The sequence below is a fragment of the Aplidium turbinatum genome, chromosome 15 (assembly GCF_918807975.1).
Source record: "Aplidium turbinatum chromosome 15, kaAplTurb1.1, whole genome shotgun sequence".
In the NCBI taxonomy this organism is placed as follows: domain Eukaryota; kingdom Metazoa; phylum Chordata; class Ascidiacea; order Aplousobranchia; family Polyclinidae; genus Aplidium; species Aplidium turbinatum.
In genome coordinates, this window is record NC_137486.1 from 3105388 (window position 1) to 3126963 (window position 21576).

Consider the following 21576-nt stretch of genomic DNA (forward strand, 5'->3'; position numbering starts at 1 on the left):
TTCAGCGGCACCTAACGGATGGAATAATTTCCCGGCAACAAGACTTCAACAATCGGAAAGCTTCACTCTGTCAATCTCGGTGACCCGCTCTGCGTCAAGAGCCTCTACAAGTATGCGAAACTACCAGGAATAACCTATCAAGGCTTTGTCAGTCCGAGGATAAAGATTCAAAATCAAACCAACCTTAGCAGTTGTGGAGCGACAATAAATAAAACCATAACATTACGGTATTATTGTTGCAACTGCAAGAGCTCCTGCGAACTCTTTCTGAAGATTTCAACAACAATGCATTCAAGCAAACACGTATGAAGTTTATTAAGCCGAAAAATACGCTCCTAGCAACCCAAGTCGATCGGCAATGTTACCTATAATGAAGGTACCAGAGCACTTTGGCAATTCAAATATAACACGACGCCTTTCTCACCCAACGCAGTTCTTAACCCAGACCCATGAGGGTTATAATATTTAAAAAGCCTTTGAAGCCGTGAAAAAGTAACTTTGACAGCATTTTCAGATCCAATGAAAGGTCGAAGCCAACCTATGATCGTTGTATGGATTGAAAGACTTTGATAGTGGCAATGTACGTCATCTTGAATTGAATTCATGTCTGGGAATGACAATTGAGACAATATCGGCGTCAAAATTTCATTGTAAAATTCATTGAAGCTGATTTGTGGGGAAGTACCAGAGGTGACGACTTGAGCTGCTCCGTAGAAAAGCAAACAACCAGCAGAGTTAATTTTTTATCGATTGTTATTGTTGATCAATTACTTTCTTCTGGCATCTCGTCTTGCGTTGGCGTTCCGCTTCGTTGCTCCGTTTTCACTTCTAGATTAAACATGATGAACACAATGAAAGTAATCATCAAACTGATGTTCTTCAGATCAGTCAATTTTCTTCCAAGCTAGTCGCACTTTCTTCACAATCTGAGTTAAAACTTTGGTATTCTATTGTTTACAATATTGCCACCTTGGAAAAATACATACACCACTAGACCTACACTGCAGTGACTCTGCAGCGGCGTTGTTATAACCAAACTAGACGAACAATGAACATTTGCCACTGTGGAAATATTTGAGGTTGAAATTATTGAGAACGAACAAACCACACGGCAATCGTATTGCAGGAAATCGTTTCAACTTACGAACTGTTGGAGGTCTTTGGAGGAGATGAGGAGGCATGTTTAAGTTCACTCCGGGAGGAGGGAGTAACAAATTAGGAAGGGGCATTCCTGGGGGTGCAAACATGCCAGGAGGGGGGACTTGTGTGGGAAGCCTCAGTGGGGGAGGCCCGGCCATTAGAGGATGCAAAGACGTCATGGAAAGACTTTCAGTTGTTCCTGTCAAACAATAAGCAAGAATACAGATACGTCATAATGACAATAACGCAACAAATGCAACTGCAATGCTCGGAATGTGCGCAGGCAAAGAATAAAATGACGAAGATAAATAGAAGGAAAAAAACACCCAAAGGTTAACTTCAATAGAAAAACATTGTATCAAGCAGAGCAGATTAACTATTTGGGGATTAGTATGAGGTGGCCAAAGTAAAGCCACGAATTGCAACGACTGACGATTTAATATCTATTCTAAAGTAACTAGTAAAGACAATGTTGTGGAGCTGCGATCCTGCGCTAGGCTACGCAGGCTAGCGTACACAACCGAGACACAAAGATAACGGGATTAAGATGTTGCACATTAGTGAAGTGCAAATGTGGAGGAATTCACAAATAAAGATGAGTTAATTAGAGTGAAGGAAAGATGGAAAGATAACAAACCAAGCAGGTACCTGGGGCGGGCACAAAAGAGGCGATTGATGAAGTGATGACGACCGGTTTGACGTCACCAATACTGGATGGCGTGCTCTGCGGCTGTGAAGTAGACACGGGGAACGGTGTGCTTGTTGCTGAATGAAAGATCACTGAGCTTGTGAACAAATAATAAGCACAACACGTAGACAAGGACGAGTCAGCAGATTGTTCATGCGCATGACTTAGCGTGTTTTATTGTAGCTTACTTCAGCTTTGTAGCTACAGAACCGAAGAACCCAAGAGACCTTGTCATGATCTATTGGCTTCATTATTTTATGGAATAGCGGTAGTGATACTCAGTGGTAGGTCGGGCCTACCAGCACAGTGAGTGAATGACTTCCAGCACAGTCTTCTGTGATGTTGACGGTATTGGTAATTAACGTAATCCCTGACTCATCATTAATCGGCTATCAACAAAATATCAATTTCACGAGATATTACATAAAAGTATTGTCAATCGTTACAATAAATTAGTAAATAATTTCAAACTGACTACCTTGAGCACTTTCAGCAGCAGAAGCTATCTGTGAATCAGAAGTGGCAACACTGGTGGCCGGTTGCGTCGGAGCAGCCGATGGAAAAGCGTGCGTGACGTCATCGTCGTTACTTGGTTCGTCTTTGATGTTGCGCTGCTGGAAGTTTACGAGAGCCTTCGCGCGCTCTTTCTGCTCTTCCAAGCGCCTCTCCATGGCTTGAATCTGGTGGTCATGAGATGAATTAACAAGTTTCCTCACTTATGTTGGTTCAAATAAGCAAGTGCAAACGATGTAAGGGAAGCTTTCGCTGTCGCACGTCACCTGTTCAGCGTTCGCGCGTTCCATCTCCAAGCGGGCCATCTCGGCAGTTTCCTTCTCCCTCTGGATGCTCTGCAACCGCTCCCATTCCGCTGCCACTTTCGCTTGCTCCTCTCTTTCTCTCGCTTTCATCTCTTCCAGCGCTCTCTGTGCGGCCACCGCGCTCAACTCGGCCTGACGTTGCTCCGGAGTGGATTCCAACACTGACAGGATGGCAGGCGAGATGTGCTGCCTCTGCACAGTGAATGGCGACAATGTCATCCAAATGGTTATCAAACATTTGATGCAAGGAAACCATTCTTGGTCCTAATGAACTGCTGATTCCAGTACAACTATACCGCACAACGAAAAAGTTTGAAGAATATGCAACTTGAAATAAGATTCAATCAACCTACAGATAACAAGCACAAACTGATGTTCCAATAATGGAGCCCACCTGCTGAGGAGTAAACTTGTTGACGTATTGAAGAAGTGGTTCTCGAAGATCAGGGAGGATCTCGAAGACACTCGTTAACTGAGCAGGAGGAAGTTGCAGAAGAACTTGGAAGGATTGAGGTTTCATTCTCTAAAAATAAAATTGATTTCTAAACTGCCAAGATCCAAGGATTAAGAAACCTTAGCTTGTGTTGGTGCTGTACTACCCACCAGGCGTTGAGTCCAAAACCTTATAATTTTATATGTATAAAAAGCTAAAGTGCTACGAGATGCTGAGTGGTTAGTTTCATTGGTTCCAACGTTTCATTGATCAGTCAAACATCATCCCACAAAACCGATTATGTGTTAAAGATTACCGACCAGTAGTTCACATATTTGCCAAACGCATTAGCGAAGCAATCTACCTGGCAGCATTTGACGAAGCCTTCCCATACTTTGGACTGTTCCCACACCCTCTTCATGATCAACCGTTGGAGGACGTTCATTACAAAGCCGGACAGCCGGGGGTAGGTTATCAGCGCCTGGAAGGAAACATCAAGACTTTCAGTGGTAGACCAAACACAAATTCGACAACTACACCTTCGCACAAATCCATTTGACATTTTATAATTCATTAGTCGACTTCATTCCACGCTTTCATATGGACAATTGATCATACCACAGCAGGGTAAATGTCACTGAATGCAAATTTTGAGAAGAACTGTATACACATCAATAGAACCAGCGGAGATACTATCGCCAAGAACAAGAAATAACAGAATGCTCAAAACATCCGGACCTGTATGACGGTCCTCATGAGGAGAGTGGGCATCTCCTCCTGCTCCACCAGCATGTTGATCACAGTAACCAGAACCTCAGATGTGTAGATCGTCTTCTCACCGAAGCATAAGCTGGTAGCTAGGGATTGATCGAGGTTAGTCGGTTGGTAAGATACAACTACCTCGGACATAAAAACCTTCTTGCATCAGTTCAACGTCATCAGACTACGTATACGGGGTAAAGTATTACATAGAAAATATTAAAGCTTAAACAAGCAATGGATACTTTTAATGGGATTGTGAACTTTACAACACAATCGTAGACTGCAATTTCATTAAATCCGAGAAGTTAGATGCATTACGCAAAATATGACGTCACCAGTTGTTGGCTGCATAACCGAGGGGTGAGAACCTGAAGCGACGCTCGAAAGGTCGCCGGCTGTGTCTTTGGCAGGATACTTAAAGCCATGCCTGAAGGTGGACACGAAGATTGGCTTTCTTGCCTTCCCGTCCACTTAACCTAAATCCTCAAGCACCGGGCGTAAGCAATTGGAGCACCAGCGAGTTGAGGCTACCTTTGATGATAGACTTGACATCAGCTTTGTTCTGATCGATGTTGTGCAGTGCCACCAGCAACTCGACCGGGCTTAACGCGCTGACGGACGGCTCTGAATCCTCGTGTCTCTGAACTCCTAGCAACCTGTATGGAAGGTTAACGGTTATTCAACGTTGATTCAACATAACCCGGAGTCCTGGACGCTTGTTAGATTACAATCGATAAATGCACAAATAACATTTTATTACAGATTTATTATATTTTTATTATACGGTTTCAAAGTACAATTCAAATTTAAAATCTACACTGTGCCCGGACAGTTGCTGCACTTCACTCGTCAAGGCAAAAGTGGCTAGGACGTTGAAGAACGTTACTCCAACGTGGACGCGATGTGTCACTCACTACCACAAATATAATGGGGTGAGGTTCGTGGCCCCATCGGAGCATGTCAGCGCTAAATCAGTCAATGTCACATTTGTGTCGTCATAGTGGTGGAATTGATAACAAAAGAAAAGTTGAACTACTAACCAAAATGGCCATGGATGATGTGCACTGTATCACCCCCAATCATAAAACCATCAGAAAACTCTTTGTTACAAGTTGGCTCCAACAAGCAAGTAAATGGTTTAGATTCAGTGAATCAGTGATAAAGCAACTTGGACAAGTGTACACCATCGTGATAGCGCACACGGAGCAACCAAACCACACCAGGACCAGATGAGGTTAAAACTAACTTTGTGGTTCTAGAATCTAGATGGAGAGTCTTTTCCAACGATTAGAGTGGATCCTGATCATGTTTGCAACTCAACAAAGCAATGGCGGCCGGATTCGCACCAGCTGAGTTGAAACGTTCAGTTACTAAGCACAAAGATAGATTGGCACCTACCTGTTAAAGACTCCCTTGACCACAGGGGGGTTCAAGCGAACCAGCTTAGGCAAAGACAACAATACTTCGTGCTTCTCTAACCCATTCAGCACTGGTATGAGAAAGCGGACATCCGGGACCCTCTTTTGATACAAATCCCTGACTCTACGCACCAGATCCACGGATGGGTGTTCTGCAAATATGGTGGCTAGTTGTAAAGCTAGGGATGATTTAGATTTTAGAATAATTATAATTGCCAAATTAGACTAGTTTCAATTGACTCTAGTTTCTAGTTCTATTTCAGAAAGAATCCCTTCTTGGGGTTATTCCATGAATGTGCTGAAGGCATTGAGCCATTTCATCTTGCAAGTAATTATTGAACGATGGAAAGTTATTTTTGCAAAAACAGTAATAGCGACCTCTATCAGTGAGAATGTGCAACATCCGGGTGACCAGTGTCTCTGCCCCTTTAGGACATGTCTCCACTAAGTGGAGCAGTTCGGCCGATTCCATTCCCATCCCATTAACGGGGGTTTCCAATGAACGCAGGATCACCCTCTTTATATCAGCGGTGGCTCCCACATACACCTCGGCCAGCCTGAAAAAGAATGTCAAGATAAAAGAAGTATCTCTATAAAACCAACACTAATGTAAATGTTTTATAATAATGTTTAATAATAAATAATGTTTAATGTTTTATAATAAATATTTTAGATTTATAATTTGTTTGTGTTTTGCATATGAACAGCAGGCTCTAACTACTCCGTTTGATGTTCAGTATTGTCTTGTTCTTGTCTTCAATTCAAAACAAAGTTGAATGAAACTAAAAGAAACTTTCCCACCCACTCTGCTCTTTCATAACAAAACAGAAACGTGCTTTCGTAGGATTCGTGTTTACGAAGAAAAGAAGTCAAGTACTACGAGAGAGACACTTTAAATTAAATAATAAAGTGACTTAAACACATTGCTTGGTTTTATCGACAAACAAAAATTGTTAAAATGTAAGAAAATCTAACACACTTCAAGCAAGTTGAAGCCCCTTACTTGTGTACTAGCTTGTGATTGATTGGAAGCAGGCAAAGACATAACAAAATGCATCGTTTCATCAAGTCCTCGCTCCATGTCTCTGAGAAAGGATGGAAAGAATAGTTGCTATACATTACATGGCAGTGAACGGGTTGGAAGCATTCACACATTGGACGAGAATGGTGCTATCATGGCACTCAAATGTTACTTACACAAAAGTAAATAATTGAGCATTAGTTTTCACAATCTTGTCGTTGCTTTACGGCTGATTAGCAACCAAGAATAGTTAAAAGCAAAAGATAAGCAACCAAGAATAGTTAAAAGCACACACTGCAAACCTCGTTTCTGAATTACAAAATACTAACCTCATAATTGAAAAATCATTAATCATTCTATTTGAATAAGAGTACTGATGAAGCCGAGACTCTACAAATAAACTTTATTAAGTTGCCAAACCTGCTTGTTTTATTTGCTCATAATTGAAACCCAGTGATGTACGCGCATACAAAAAATATTGACGCCGTCAGCGTAAACGCAAACGTTCGAAAAACCATACGCCGTATGCGTCAACGCAACTTGTAAAAAAAGTTGGCGGCGTCAGCGTCAGTGCATACACTAGCGTAAACTCATTTTGTTTGCTAGGTGCCAAACATTCACACGGTATAAACCACTCGGAACAAACAAGTTTTATTTTGAACTTCCACAAAGAAACACAAGCATCTGAAAGTGTTCATCTGACATTTTGCTGTATTTTGGTTCCAATATGTCTTTGCCCATTGAAAACATTCTTTCAACTGCAGCGCTGGAAGGTATTGGCGTGTTGTAGCGAAAAAAATACATTAAAAAGTATGCGTTGACGTTATGCGCTAAAAAACCGCGAAAACTTTACGGCGTAGCCTCAAACGCAAACTATCCAAAAAAATGTTGCCGTAAGCGTTAGCGTAAACAAAAAGTCTACGCCGCAAGTATGCGGCGTATACGTACATCTCTGTAACCTGTGGAACCTCATAATTCCCAACATTCTTGTGACGCAACATACACAATAAACATACTTTCAGCATCCGAGTCAGAAGCGAAGAATTTGGAAGGAGGTTCAGGTAGCTTCAGGAACGCAAGGTTAGTGACAGCGTACTGCTCGATCAGCTCATCGAACTTGCGGTTTTCGTAGAACCTCTTGCTAGCCATGATCGCTTGCTTACGCACCTGCAACATAATACGGCATTGTGACGTCACAAGCTGCAGAACTTAGAATAACAGAATAAAGCGTAAATACAAACAAAACTTACAACAGAATTCAGCACGAAGACGCAGAAAAGAAGCTGTAGTGTAGGCTACATCAAAATCAATGCTACCTTGAGAGATTTTCTTATTTTGTTCAGAAATGACAACTACAACCAATAAACCATTTCATAACTTCTGGAAGAGATTTTAACGAGTACAGAGTACAAATTCCACCATACTTGGATGATTGGTATGTGTCCAATGCGCATACAACCTTTTTCTTGAAATAATTTGTATAATTTTGGGGAGAAGCAATCTTGCTACACGACAAACAAGCAATTCACACCAAGGGGATGGAATGGAGAAAAGTTATTCGGAGCTGGTGTACAAGTCTCCGCCTGGTAAAAATGCCATGGCGTCAGAGACAGGTATCGACCAAACATGTAGGGTGAAACTACTTTACCTTTGCTTTACTGTTCACGCACTTCAATTCATGTGTCTTGGTCGATTTCTGTCTGTGATGTTATGGTAATTTTTACCAGGGCAGAGACTTATGCAGTACACCAGCTCTCGTTATTCAAAGCACACCGCTGAAAACCTTTCAACTTTTTCTGTTTCGGTTTCGGTGGAGTTTATATAATGCTAATTAACCCCACGACTTCAATTAGTGCTATTCTGATGTTCACCATCTGATGCACACAACAATATTCATATTTCAATTAGTTCACCTTTTCATTAGAAAATGCGCTGAGATCCAATAGCACGCGAAGAAACTGGAGATGTTTGTTTGGTCGCCTGGACACCAAGTCATGCAGCAGCGAGATACCAGCGTGGGCCTTGCGGGGGTCTTCACAATATTGTTGGATTATCTTGACAGCGCCGTCGGTGAGAAGTGGGGCTTGCAACACCAGCTTGGTAAATAAGCTAAAAAAGATGAAACGTCATCAATGAGAGGCTGATGACGTCAGTGTGAGCACTGTGAACCTAGTGGCGTTTGGTTGAAGCAATGCGCACTTGGAGATGCTGCAGTGGAAAAGTTGAGTTTGTTTCAGCTTCTTTTTGTTAAACCTGATCAGACGCCGGACACAAGTGCCGTAATTTGAGATGGACGCATCGCAGAGCATTCGTTTTGCAGACTCATTCTCATTTAAGTGAATAAAAAAATATCAGTAACCTCTCAAGTACATGTAGCTCCACACAAAGTGAAAATTATATGACTTTTAACTCTTTTTTATTTCTTAAAAAAATATCTCTAAAAAGACCTTATTAAAAGCAATTACGCACAGTGGCCACTGGCCAGTGTTTCGATCTTATTTTATTTATTAATTGATCTTATTTTTTGCTGGTACACCTCTTCATTTTCTTTCATTCTCATTCCTCTTAAAGTTAAACCAAACGGTTTTCAAAGTCACACCTAGGATCATCAGCTATCTGATTGAGTTCTGACAAATTTTGAAGGCCGCAGGGGCAGCCGTTATATCAACGTAAATACTGAAAATTATACAAGTTTTTAAAGTGATTTTAGGTGAACGTCTACCTCGCCAACACTAATGCATGATTATTAAACATTTAAACAATAAACACAACGGCCAGATCTAAGACTCAGGTCTCACCCTTCTTTCGACTCAGGTTTGTCCAGCAAGCCCTGAAGCAGAGAGGTCAAGCAGGCATCGTAGTTTTCCAGAGCCGCCCTGTCGTTGAGGCCTCTGCTATTCTCAAGGTAGATGTTGAATTCCTCATACAGCCATTGGAATGCTATTTGGGAACGGCTGCGCACGTCGGAAAGGATGAAGGTCGCCAAAGCTGTCATGGAAGGAAATGAAGATGGTTGCATTTCACATCTGCAGTAAGTGGGCAAATACACCGGGCAGGGTGTTATCGCGGCAAGGCAAAGACAATCATCAGAGATTTTCATCACAGAGGGAATGATAAAAGCGACATGAACGACAGTAAATGACATACCGTAGACCCTCTCAACTCACATCTGTGCAAATCTCCTCCAAACTGTGCCACTAAGCTGGTGAGTATCTTCTGCCACCGATGGTGGACTCCTCCCGCTATGGCACTCCCTGAGGAGGAAGAGATGTTGTATTTACAAAGAGGCACATTGGAACGGCAGATTGATGATGAATAATAGAAGAGTTGTCATTGACAACAGATATCTGTCGCTTTCAACAAACGCTTGAACCGTTGAATTTTTCAGTTAGATAAATTAATGCAAAAGGTCGAATTTATTCTTTCTTCTTTTCCTTAATTCAAGAATTCCCTGCCAGTCGACGAATGTATTCTTTAAATTACGGTAATGACTTAACGGCAAAAATTTTTGCTCCTTTTTTATTGTCATTTGCATTATGTATTTGTATTACTTGTAAGTGCTTTAAAATAAAGCTTGGTGGTTTACACAAAGTTACTTCATTGAAACGTAAGTCCATGTCTTATGAAGGGACAAGGTTCTAACAATTGTTTACAAACTATTCTAAACTCCTTTTCTTCGTGTTTTAATTTTGACCACGAGCTCATCCGGACATTGAAACGCGGTATATGTTTCTTGATTACATAAGAAAGATTGAAGTGCTCAGAGTAGAATCTATTTTTGAAGAACGGGCGTTTGAAAAGTTCAGGCGCCGACATAAGTTATGTTTTGCCTTAACACTTCTCGCACCGCAGTAACACCGGCACTTACGTTCCGCTTTCAGTACTCTCAGTACGGCCATTTTGATGATGTTGTCCTTTACGTCAAGGTTCAGTGGCTTTGTGATACTCGCTAGGTGGAAACCCTGAGTCGAAAAATCATGTAAATGTAAAGGATATACTTATTCATTCACAAGTCCTCTATGCTTTGTCAGACTCCATCGCGGCTGGCTGTATTAAATACACAGCATCTAAAAGCTACAAAAACCATTTGGTAGCTACGACGCCAAGCATAACGCCCGCCATAGAGATGTCAGCTCTAAAACAATAAACCCACAATGAATCAATGTAATCCTTCCGATGATTCAAAGCACAATGATGACGTAACAAGCGTGTTCTTGTGGAAATGTTTTGTGAGATTTCGATATTCGAATCAAAATCCTAGGTTCTCTCGTCAAGCGTCCCGGATGTAAATGAAGAAGGATGGGAGAGCATAACTTCGGCCTGGTCCCATGAGCAGTATAAGCTTATGTTTTCCCTGTACCTGCATTCGACGTTGCAAACTTCTGCTGGGTACCACAGGTTGGACAGGCTCCATTATGATCGACTTCTCGGGTTTTGATGAACTTTTGCTTTCCTCTGATGCAATGGTGCCACCTGGCGGAGAATATACGACTTTTTATTTTGATGGGTAGACCAATATTTGTATGAAGATGATACTCATCCAACAATCTGCATGGGATAACACGAAAGCATAAGATACAACAATGTGGAATATATTGTTGCTTCCTTAGTTTTGAACTACCTACCTGACCACCAAGTGAGGAGTATTTAGACGAACTTAATCACGATTCGCTCCTGCAAAATTGTAGCGCATGTTGCCTAAGAACAAGGAGTGAACATTTTTCACATCGATGTTTACTGCTTGCTCAGTTAATATAAAAACAATATCACATGAAGTAAACAACAAGTTCACCGATGACAGTTTTAATTTGAGCAGATGGTTTGTTCTTCTCCTTTTCTCTCTCTTCTCGTTCCAGCTCTTCTTTCCTCTTTGCCTCTTCCTCTGCCTCCTGTGGAGGAAGACACAGGATTGTAAGCTCCCCAAAAATGAATGCAAAAGATTACTTTTAGAGTCTGACCAACCATAACATCTTTGTAAAGGTAGAAAAAAGTCGTTATTTCTAAAAAAGTCTTTACCGTGACAAAATTAAGTTAAAAACAGCCTAGTGTATTTCTTATTCTTATGTTTTCAATTTTGCCAACGACTTTGCTCGAAATCTGAATGAATTTGAAACCTAAAATATTTGCAATACAATTATGCCATGCAATCCATAAGTAGTATGATACCTCTCTTGTTTGATGTCAACCAACAGCTGTGGCAAACATGTGCATTGTACAACGTGCAGCAAGCTGATTGACAACGCAATAAAGGTACTGAGTTATTCGGAAAATAAATCATTCACAAAAGTGCAACCACACAGTAACATCAAACGTTGTGATAGAATTCTTCAGCAATATCGCAACTTTATGCAATTATCCTCCTACATTTCAAGTGGGCCAGTCCTTTATTTTGTTCATACAGTTTGTTTGCTCGGTTATATGATGTTGGCAAACAACGGTTCACGACTAACAAGCGTTTTGGCAACAAAAACATCACAATCAACGCTTCATTATTATCCGATCAATGGCGGCACAAGACTCACCATCTCAGCGGCCATTTGGATGCCGGAGCCAATACCAACAGCAGTCATCTGGATGGAGAGGAGCCTGGCCAAATGCATGATCTGCTCCATGGTTCCGGCTGATTCTATTGGAGTGTACGAAGCTTGGAACGCATCGGGAATTTTGTCAGGAAGCATCACCTGTGAAGTGTTACAAGTTGCTTGATGGTACTGGGAAGAACAGCTTGATTAAAGCAGAATCAATTTGAATCCGAATCGGTAAATATATCGCTCGCCTGTCTTGAATGAGAACATTCAAGCAAAGTATCTTCTCAACCAAGTGTCCTTTTAATTAAAGGTCAAAGTTGAAACATCGACCTCACCATGCTGAGCAACACCAGGTTGGCGACGTTCTCTGGGGTCAGAAGAGGAACAAGCTCATCGGCTGTTAAGTCTATGGCAGAGTTGCGGAGGTTCTTAGATGATAAAGAAGAAGATGGAGCGGCCTTCTCCTCATCATCTTCATCATCATACTCATCTTTTATCTGCAAACACATGATTTTCAATCAATAAAAAATCAGCATTTTAACAATAGTTTGCTGTCACAGAACGTTACATCAACGCAAAAGTGCCGAGTTCTAAGCTGATATTAAAAATAGCCTTTGAAGTTGTAATGAACATGTCAGTGTTAAAAGGGAAATTTTAAGGAAAAATGTTGTATTGTCCGAAATAGAGAGACCTAATGTTTACGTTTTGCAACAAGAACGTTGGCGCACGGCCTACTAGAACACGGCCAAATATGTTGCTATTTGAAGAAATTTCTAAGAGGCTGAATTGTTACAATTATAGCTATGACAAACATGTCATCTTTCCATTTCCAGAAGTAAGTAAAATAAGCAATATTTGTACCTAGACATACGTTTGGCTTGTTTAACCGGAGATTAGGTATGTACGTTGAGCACAAGTTATGCAATAACAATGTAAAATATGCAAGATTTTCCAAAGAAAGCTACAAAAGAAACCACAGAAAGCTACAAAATAGCATCACACTGGGACGCCATTCAGCCACCATAACAAGTGCGCTTGGGTGGATAACTTTGCAGTTTCTGCATCATCAAAAATTGTTTTGGGTTGGACAATTTTATTCAAAAGTGAATATTCTTAACTTTACGCATTGGCTCAAAACGTTGGAGTTGCAAAGTACAGATGAAAAGAGCTTGCTGTGGTGGCTATTACTTTTGATGTTCAAACATAACAATTATTCAAATAATTAATCAACTACCAAAACTAGACAAGACAGTGTTCATGCTTCTTGCCTCTATTCGGGGCTTTTTGCTGTTTGCTTGAGCGCCACTTTCATCTTTGGTGTCGCGTACAGGACTGCGCTTCCTAGCGGCAGGTTTCTTGTCCTTCGACGGAGCGACAATCTTCGGCATATTTCGCGCAATTTCGGAAGAGTTCGTTCCGAGATCGTACAACAGGTTAGTTATCTATAAGAATGAACAGATTATGAACATAGGAACTCAGATAAATAAACTGCCATCGCCATACAGAAACATGCAGCACACATTCTCAAGCTGTACGTTTCACAAGCTAACCAAACAAATAAGTGCTGCATACAAAGCCTTCATTAACAATTAGTTAATACAATTTTTGCAATACCTATCAAGTTCGTTGGGTTTTGTTGGAAACTAAACAGCAACTTTCGTAAGTGTAATGCAAACTGCATTAAGAGAATACTGACCTGTGGATGAAACTCTATCGATCCAGGATGTCGAAGCAAATTGAGGAGTTGCATCTTTAGATGCTTCCGGACGCTCGTGACTTGAGTCTTTGCAAGAGTTGGAGGAAGATTAGCTACAAGTTCCAAGAAAAACATTTTATTTGCCAAGTTACATAAGTTCACTTCACAGCTGCACAACACATCGAGAACACACTAGACAACAATTATACACAGAACAAAAACTAGATGAGCAACTAAATATTACCATGTAATGTTTCAAACGCTTGCACAACAGTGGCCATGAACTGTGGACGCTGCTTGGCTATGTTGGTCAGTGTTCCCATGGACGCCATCAAGTTGACACTGCACAATAAAGTGTTCAATGTTGAAGAAAACATTGAGCCGCATATTATTCACCTATGCACGGTTTAACTGCACACATCAAACGTTTAACCATCGATGCTTTACTTTACGTACACGTCTCTTCATTTACAGCGGGCAGTTGAATAAGTTGAGCAAAGAGGACAACCTTGAAGTGTACCGACTGGCTAAGATTAATTGGTTGCAAGTTATCATTGAGGTGAAAAAGTTTAAAAGAAAGTGCAGTCAAGTTATAACACGACTGTGTCGGTAAAGCAATCACTGTTTAAGAGGTTATGTTGTAAATCCAGTTTTGTTGTCTCCAGTCCTACGCGCAATGGTTAATGTTTTAAATTAAATGCAAGGAAGCTATTCACTTGTCTAGTTGATCTTGCATGCACTTCTCTGTCAACTCGAATCTACGATGACTGTTCCATAAGTTTTTGTATAAATTTAAGAGAACTTGGGAACACTTCACAGGGGTATATACTAAATATTATACTAAGCAAAAACGGTGTCTGCGACAAACCTAGAGATTGCAGGCGACGCCATGAACTTCAACAATTGCTGCAGCGCCCCTTCTCCAAACATCTTTAGCTCACTTCTTTTTAGAATCGAATGATTACTGGAGAATTCATCTAATGACGAACATTGCTCCAACTTTTTTGGCAATTCTGAATATCGTTGCTTCTCCGACAGCGTTATGATCACTTTCTCAGCGAATTTAACGGACTAGAGAAGCACAAAACAGCAAAGTCGGTGAAACAGGGTTGATCCGTTTAAACCGGTTAAAACCTGGTTTAAACCGGGCAGTTTTGACCACTTATTACTAGTCAAAACTGGTCAAAACCCCTTTAGTGTATGAATCAAGTTGCTTTTCAATTGAATTAAAAATATTACCCTCCATGTTTAGTAATGATGTTCAACTATATTTTGTTTTGACTAACAATAACCTAAATGCTGGATTTGGAACAAAAAATATTAATTTTCTCTGTTTATTGTTGATATTTCAATCAGTTGGTTATCGTATTTTGCGGACCACCATAAAGCGCATCCGATTATAAGGCACACTGTCAATAAATTGCTTTGATTAGTTGTTTGCTCAGACATCATGATAAGGCGCACCGGGCTATAGAACGCAAAGTATTTTAAGGAGTATGGGTTACCGTATAAAGCTCATTAAACAAAAATGCCTAATAAATGTAAGCAAGTCACAATAGTACAATGAGCAAAAGAAAAAATGAGCCTAGTGAATATCACAGTTGCTAGTTGCTTTTACCGTAGTTTATTGTGTAAGACGGTGGTTTATTTATATAATAATAGTATCGGTACTGGTTTTGAGTGTAGGCAATAATGCACTACTTGATCCATACATTAGGCGCACCGGCTTATAAGGCGCACGATCAATTTATGAGGAAAAAAAGGATTTAAATTGCACCCTATGGTCCGTAAAATATGATTATTTTAAATATAATTCAAATTCTAAAAATAAGTTTCTGATGAACCAAAAAATGCTTGGTAGAACGATGAACAATTAGCACAGCCAACTAAAGTACCGGTACAAGAATTTATTCCAACAAATTTTTTTTATGAAAAACATTTGCTATCAAATTTTGCCTGACAGGTCGGTATTGGCGGCCATTAATGAAAGTTCAGGCGGCCATGGCCGCCAGCTATTTCGAGGCCTGCATATCAAAATGGTCACAACTCACAAAATACTTTTATATTTCCTAAATAGCCCAGGTAGCCGACCATTCACTACATAAAAATATTTTTCTGGGTTTTGACCAGTTTTGACCGGTTTAAACCTAGTTTTGACTGGTTAAAACCAGGTTTAAACCGCTTGATTCAAGATCAACCCTGCGGTGAAAGTATGACAAGCTAATTAGAGAAAATACAGAAATATTCCTTGACAAATAAATTCATCAAGCAGTCTCTTCATCATCAACCAATTTTGATTATACATCCCAATAATTCATCTTCATGTCGAGGATGTGGCCTGTCACTAAATAGTCTATTTAAAGCAAATGAATTAATAGCCATCTTGCTTACTTGCGTTCTAACTCCATCATTTTCAGAATCAAGCATTCCCAGAATCCTGGCCTGCATATCAAACATGGTCTTCCAGGTGGATTGCAGCACTTCCGACTTCTTTCGACTTGTAATCATCCACTGAAAATGAGATAAGATAAAACATATAAAGATATAATGATAATTGATTGGAATGAAGTAATGGGTAAGGATCAATGGTAGGCCTAGTAAGTTTTTCGGGAAATCCCAAATATATAAACAGGGATTTGGAGTCGAAGAGTCGGTGGGTTTTTGGCGTGTCCGAAGTCATTATGAAAAAAAGACGTTTTTTCAAAATTTGTTTCTTGTTTTTCATATTGCACTCTAAAACGTTACCAGAAAATAGAAGCGTTTGGTCTTGACAGTTTTTGTGAAAGCTGCAATTTCATGTTTGACTACAACTGAAATCAAATAAAAAAAAATCTGGCAACATAGAAGCCGTAGTTGGCCAGTTATAAATCGAGGAGTCAAATTCATATATTTTTTGCAGCAACTTCGCAGCCCTGCATACAAGTGCCGGGCACAAGCTATAAGCAATATTTGTATTGCTCAAAAATGTTTGTAGGCTACAATGTTTATTTGTTAAAATAACCTTTTTAGATGGTATCTTGATAGATTTTTAAATGTTTTTTTTTGCATTAAAATCCTACTAGATAGAACCCAAACTATTAAAATTACCCAAAATATTACAGATAATTCATATTTACCTCACTGAAAAACAATTACGATATAAACCGTTTCATTTCTATGGATATGGGAAGTTATTGCAAATATGGAAACCACCTAGGGCGCCTACCTACCGTCCTACATGAACTCTACAATTTCACAAACAGAAGCCACAGTGAAGAACGGAGTTTTCAAGAACGTCTGCACCAAATCAGTATCCTCCAAAAAAGGCTGTCTCCATATCAGCCACAACAAATTGTCGCATACAGATGTAGTTACAGTACTATGTTAGGCTAGTGATACTACTGTACATTACTTTGCATTCAAAGTACGTTGTTGTGCTAGTTTTCGCACACACTGTTCGGATTCATTGATTATATACATTAAAAAAGCTGCACGTTTGCTACATTACAAAACATGGAATGTAGGCCCAGCATTAAACTCATAAAAGTTGAGAAGATTCTTCTACTTCTGCAATCAGCAAGACATCAGATACAAACCTGAAGAAAAGTGCGGTATAGTTGAGTGGAAGACTGGATGACTTTCTTAAGGACAGAAGCACTCTCATCAATCAGTAGCATGTAGAAATTGAAAAGGAATTTGGAAAACAATTCGCTATCCACTTTACTGAAACAAACAATATTATCAATGAGCAACAAACATTCAGCAGTAGGCCTACCCATTTATTCATCTATTCTCATCACTGGTTTGCTTTTAAATTGTGCTCAAGCTAATTGCTCACATTGTTTAGAATTTAATATGGAATGAAACTATTGACCAGATATCAAAACAGGGTCTGCTACTATTTGGTGAGTCCGATTCGGTGGTGGCCTTTTGTGTGAGAGCCCTATTCGGTGATTTTTTTGAATTTTTTTTTTTAAATTATCGGGTACCGTAGCCTAATTATCATTGCCGCTTTTACATCGTTTTAACATCGCTAAACGTTGAAATAAGACCCTAACCCCCAACCCTTAACTTTAACCCCTAACCCTAAACTTCAAACCCCTAACCCTAAACCCCTACCCCTTAACTCCTAACCCTATAACGGCAATGATAATTAGGCTACAGAACCCAATAATTAAAAAAAAAATCACCGAATAGGGCTCTCACCGAAAAAGGCTTTCACCTAATAGGGAACTCACCGAATCGGACTCACCAAAACGGGCCATTCCGATCAAAACAAGTGCAATGGTTTTGCCAAATTATTACATATTTTTGGCATTTAAAGACAATGCCAACCGCATGCTAGGCTACTCATATTTAATTGTTGACTCATAAAATTCTCTTTTAATTTATATATATATATATACTGTATATATATATTATACATTATACAATAGTATAATATAATTGCATTTTATATATCTGATAATGAAGCCACAGCTACTGTAACAAATGATCATGCAAGGAATCTTGTCAGTAAACTTGCTCAATTTAATATTTGACCTTGATATCAATGAGAAAATAAATCTCTGATCACTGCTTCAAATGGTTTAAGGTGCCCATTGTCTCATAGATGCTTCTAGAAATTTAAACTACAGTGAAACCTGTATATATCAAGAAGCATGTTCATCGCAATAAATCATTTTAATACATCAACATGTCGCTACCGGGTACTACAAAATATCATACATGTACTAGTGGTCTGGTCAACCATGGCAATAAAACTACTTGGTTGAAAAAAACAAAGATGAAGAAGGTTTACCATGCTTCCTCCATGAAACCAACAACAAATTTGCGCACATCAGCCGATGAATCAGTTTGAAATGCAACCACCTCATCGCTGAAACTGTCCAAAAGATCTGGCTGCTTTCTTGTCACCAGTTCTTGAACCTGACTCAGCTTTTGTAATTTGCTAGAGTCGCCAGAAGCAAGGGAGGCTTGATTTAACAAATCAACAACCTAACAAAACAAATAAGTCAGGATGAACTCAGACAAATGTCAGTTTTCCTCACTTGTGCAATAGGCTATGTCATGTTGACGAGATTTAGCTTGGATAAAAACTTAGAAACTTTTTTAGTCCAAGGTGACATCTAGTTGCAAGGGCTCCGTAAATGAACATTGGTCCTTGATTGAGACACCACAGAGCTTATACTTTTTAAGAAGTTAAACTAACCAAAGCAGCAGAAAAAGTAAGAAAAGAACAGATATAGATTGTACAGCCGAGATGTTTTAATGTTACAGTACCAAAAATCTTAATGAAGTTAGGCAACTTTTGAGCTACTTCATCAATCTGATCACATCCTTCTTTAAAGCTATTGCTAATCAGTCTTTGAACAAATCTAATACTAATAAAAACTCTTAAAAAATAAAAGCATATTTGTGGGAATCTTTACTAATCTAAACCCAATTGACTTCTACTTAACTCAGTTCCATACCAGCGCTCTTGTAATTTATCAAAAATAGATGGGTGGGCTAATATTGCTAGATTAAGGCCCAGCTAAAATTTAACTAAAAACAGGATGTGATTTATTTATCAGCTTAAACATAAAATTTTATTACAATTGAACAGCATGCAAGTGTGTTACCGCCTTACCGGTAACCATTATATATGGTGGATGTGCGTATTTGCAACCAATTTTTTCAGGGACCTCTGAAAATCATATTTGTTACAGTACCGGTAACCAAAAAACAAGTCACGTACAGTAGTTAGCATAAACAGATAAAATTTACACAAGTTGTGATGACATTATTGATAAATAAACTTTTAAATGTTTGCTGTCAAATAATTTTCAATAGCAAAATATTTACAAATTTGTGAAGTGAACGCAATTATGTTGATGGTCGCAAATACGTACATGGACCCAATATCAGTACAGTACTTACACATTTTCATGTAGAAAAAGTGGAGAATACATTAGAATAATAGTTTACCTGGTCTGCTGTGCTATGTTTAACTTCTTCTGCACCTTCAGACTGCCTTGATACTTTTGAACTTAATGATGCAGTTTGTCTTGCGTTACTTTCACCAACTGATGATTTCTTTTTACTTCTTGGATCCATTACACTGATGTTGACAATTCTACCTTTATGTTGTAAGGCTTATATTTTTATTTTTCCATGGTAATTAAAAGCTAATATTTTCTAACAATACAATAAGTATTCTGTCTGTACAAAAAAAAGGAAAAGGTAGACAAAAATGTTCCTCGAAATTTTCAGCTTGCACTTAATTTTTGCAGCTTATTCGCCCATATTCCATGAAAGCAACAAGCAATGTATTTGTAGGCATATACGTGGAACACATTCAAAAATGAAGCAAATCACCAACAGATGAAACAATTTGAATTTCATTGTAGAACAATTGTACCAGAAAAGTTGGTAAACCTATGCTGTGCAACTGGAGCAATAATCGATGCAAACAATGGAATTAGTTCTGGTATTGTAAGGCTGGTCATAGTGGTCAACGGGTTTATGAAATATGTTGACGGAGGGAAGGGTTGTGTGATCCTCATTCATCCCAGTTCGCAGTCGCTTACTCGCTTAGCCACTTATTTTTTTTTTTTAACTCTAGTCCAGCGTTTCTTAACCGGGGGTGCTAGCACCCCTTGGGGGTGCTGGAATAGACTGTAGGGGGTGCTAAATGCATGCAGTATAATATCAAAAAATGCCATTTTAATTTTCTGCATTTTTTTGTTATTCTGCCAGTATCAGCAGTTGTCATATCAATGATTGCTGTTTCGAAGTAGCCTACATGATTTGCTGTCATTGTAGTCATCTCCCAGTCAAATACTCAAATTGATCCTGAGTAGATTGTGCGAACTTATCTGGTGGGTGTTTTGTTGTAATATTGTTGCTCACCTCTCGCTTCTAGAAACCACCATGGCAAAGTATCCAGAGTGGATACAGCAGCCTTCTTGGCAGACATGAGTGATCATAGGCTAATAGACTAAAAGAGGAGCTATGATTGACATGCAGGTGAATCAGAGTTGTGGGACAAACTTTCGTCCTTCCGCTTGCTGATTTCTGGTGTGACCAGTTGACAGCACATCCTGCATTGGCACGAGCAGCAATGGAATTGATCGTCCCATTTCCGACTAACTACCTGTGTGAAAAGGCGTTCTCCACCATGCTCCAAATGAAAACAATTGGCCGGAGCCGCCTTCAACATGGGTTGCTCCACGATATGAGAGTGGCTTTGACAAACACGAAGCCTCGAATAGAGAAATTGGTCACACATATGCAACAACAGAAATCACATTGATACATGTGTAACTAGATACCCAGCTGGGTAACTTAAATATGCTTAAGTTTGTCCATGTTCTTTTACTATTCTCGGGTTTTCCTATTTCTTTTATCATCAATGACGACAGTAGTTTTGAAGAATAAACAAAATGATCAGTTTGTACTTCGCTTTCCTTTCAATAGTGCAGGCCAAAGTTTAATGGCGGCGTCGAAATTTTGACATGCCATTTGATCACTGGCGGTATATTTTGTATATTTTTGTCGCCTAACAAACGGTGCTGTTGTTTTAAGAGAGTTGATTCACTTACATATGGTTATAATTGAATTTCTGTTGGTGAATGAAAGCCAAATACCAAATCCTGAATCAACTTCGTTAAAACAACTGCTCAGTTTGTTAAACAACAAGAGACTTCATTACAAAATATATCTCCAGCGATCTGAAGGCATGTTAAAATTTCGGCCTGTACTAAACTTTTGGTCGGTACTGTAGTAGTCTTATGTCAATAATAGTTAGGGGGTGCTAGACTGGTCAGGCCTGTTTACAGGGGTGCTAAAGTCAGAAAAGGTTAAGAAACGCTGCTCTAGTCACTTAACTCGCTTTACAAATTACAATAATTGCAGCGGCAGATGTTTTCTGAACAGGGTTGCCAGATGGCTAAAATATAAAAAGCCAAACTTACATAAAAAAAAGCCAAATCTACTACAGTAGGCTACAAACTCTAAGAATTTGTAACAAGCCTATGTTTTTTCTAAAAAGAATAAAAAAACGCATTAAATAGTCATGCTGGTACATTGAGGCGTAACCATTGCTTAAA

At 39.4% G+C, this 21576-nt stretch overlaps 1 protein-coding gene across 1 annotated transcript; it reads right to left on the minus strand.

The window, feature by feature from the left end:
- Window positions 1-299: 299 nt before the first annotated feature.
- LOC145783902 (symplekin-like) lies at window positions 300-19683 on the minus strand. The gene is made up of 29 exons (XM_082595663.1): window positions 19454-19683; window positions 18285-18481; window positions 17080-17206; window positions 15896-16015; window positions 14373-14575; window positions 13749-13846; window positions 13505-13617; window positions 13077-13250; window positions 12144-12305; window positions 11803-11961; window positions 11073-11169; window positions 10641-10753; window positions 10149-10242; window positions 9448-9534; window positions 9079-9268; window positions 8194-8389; window positions 7297-7447; window positions 6263-6344; window positions 5638-5816; window positions 5240-5411; window positions 4373-4497; window positions 3818-3936; window positions 3444-3560; window positions 3041-3169; window positions 2608-2838; window positions 2307-2508; window positions 1789-1905; window positions 1145-1339; window positions 300-828 (listed from the first exon to the last, which is right to left on the minus strand). Exons 1-29 carry the CDS (start codon window positions 19580-19582, stop codon window positions 764-766), a joined length of 4143 nt encoding a protein of 1380 aa, XP_082451789.1. The 5' UTR covers window positions 19583-19683; the 3' UTR covers window positions 300-763.
- Window positions 19684-21576: the final 1893 nt, after the last annotated feature.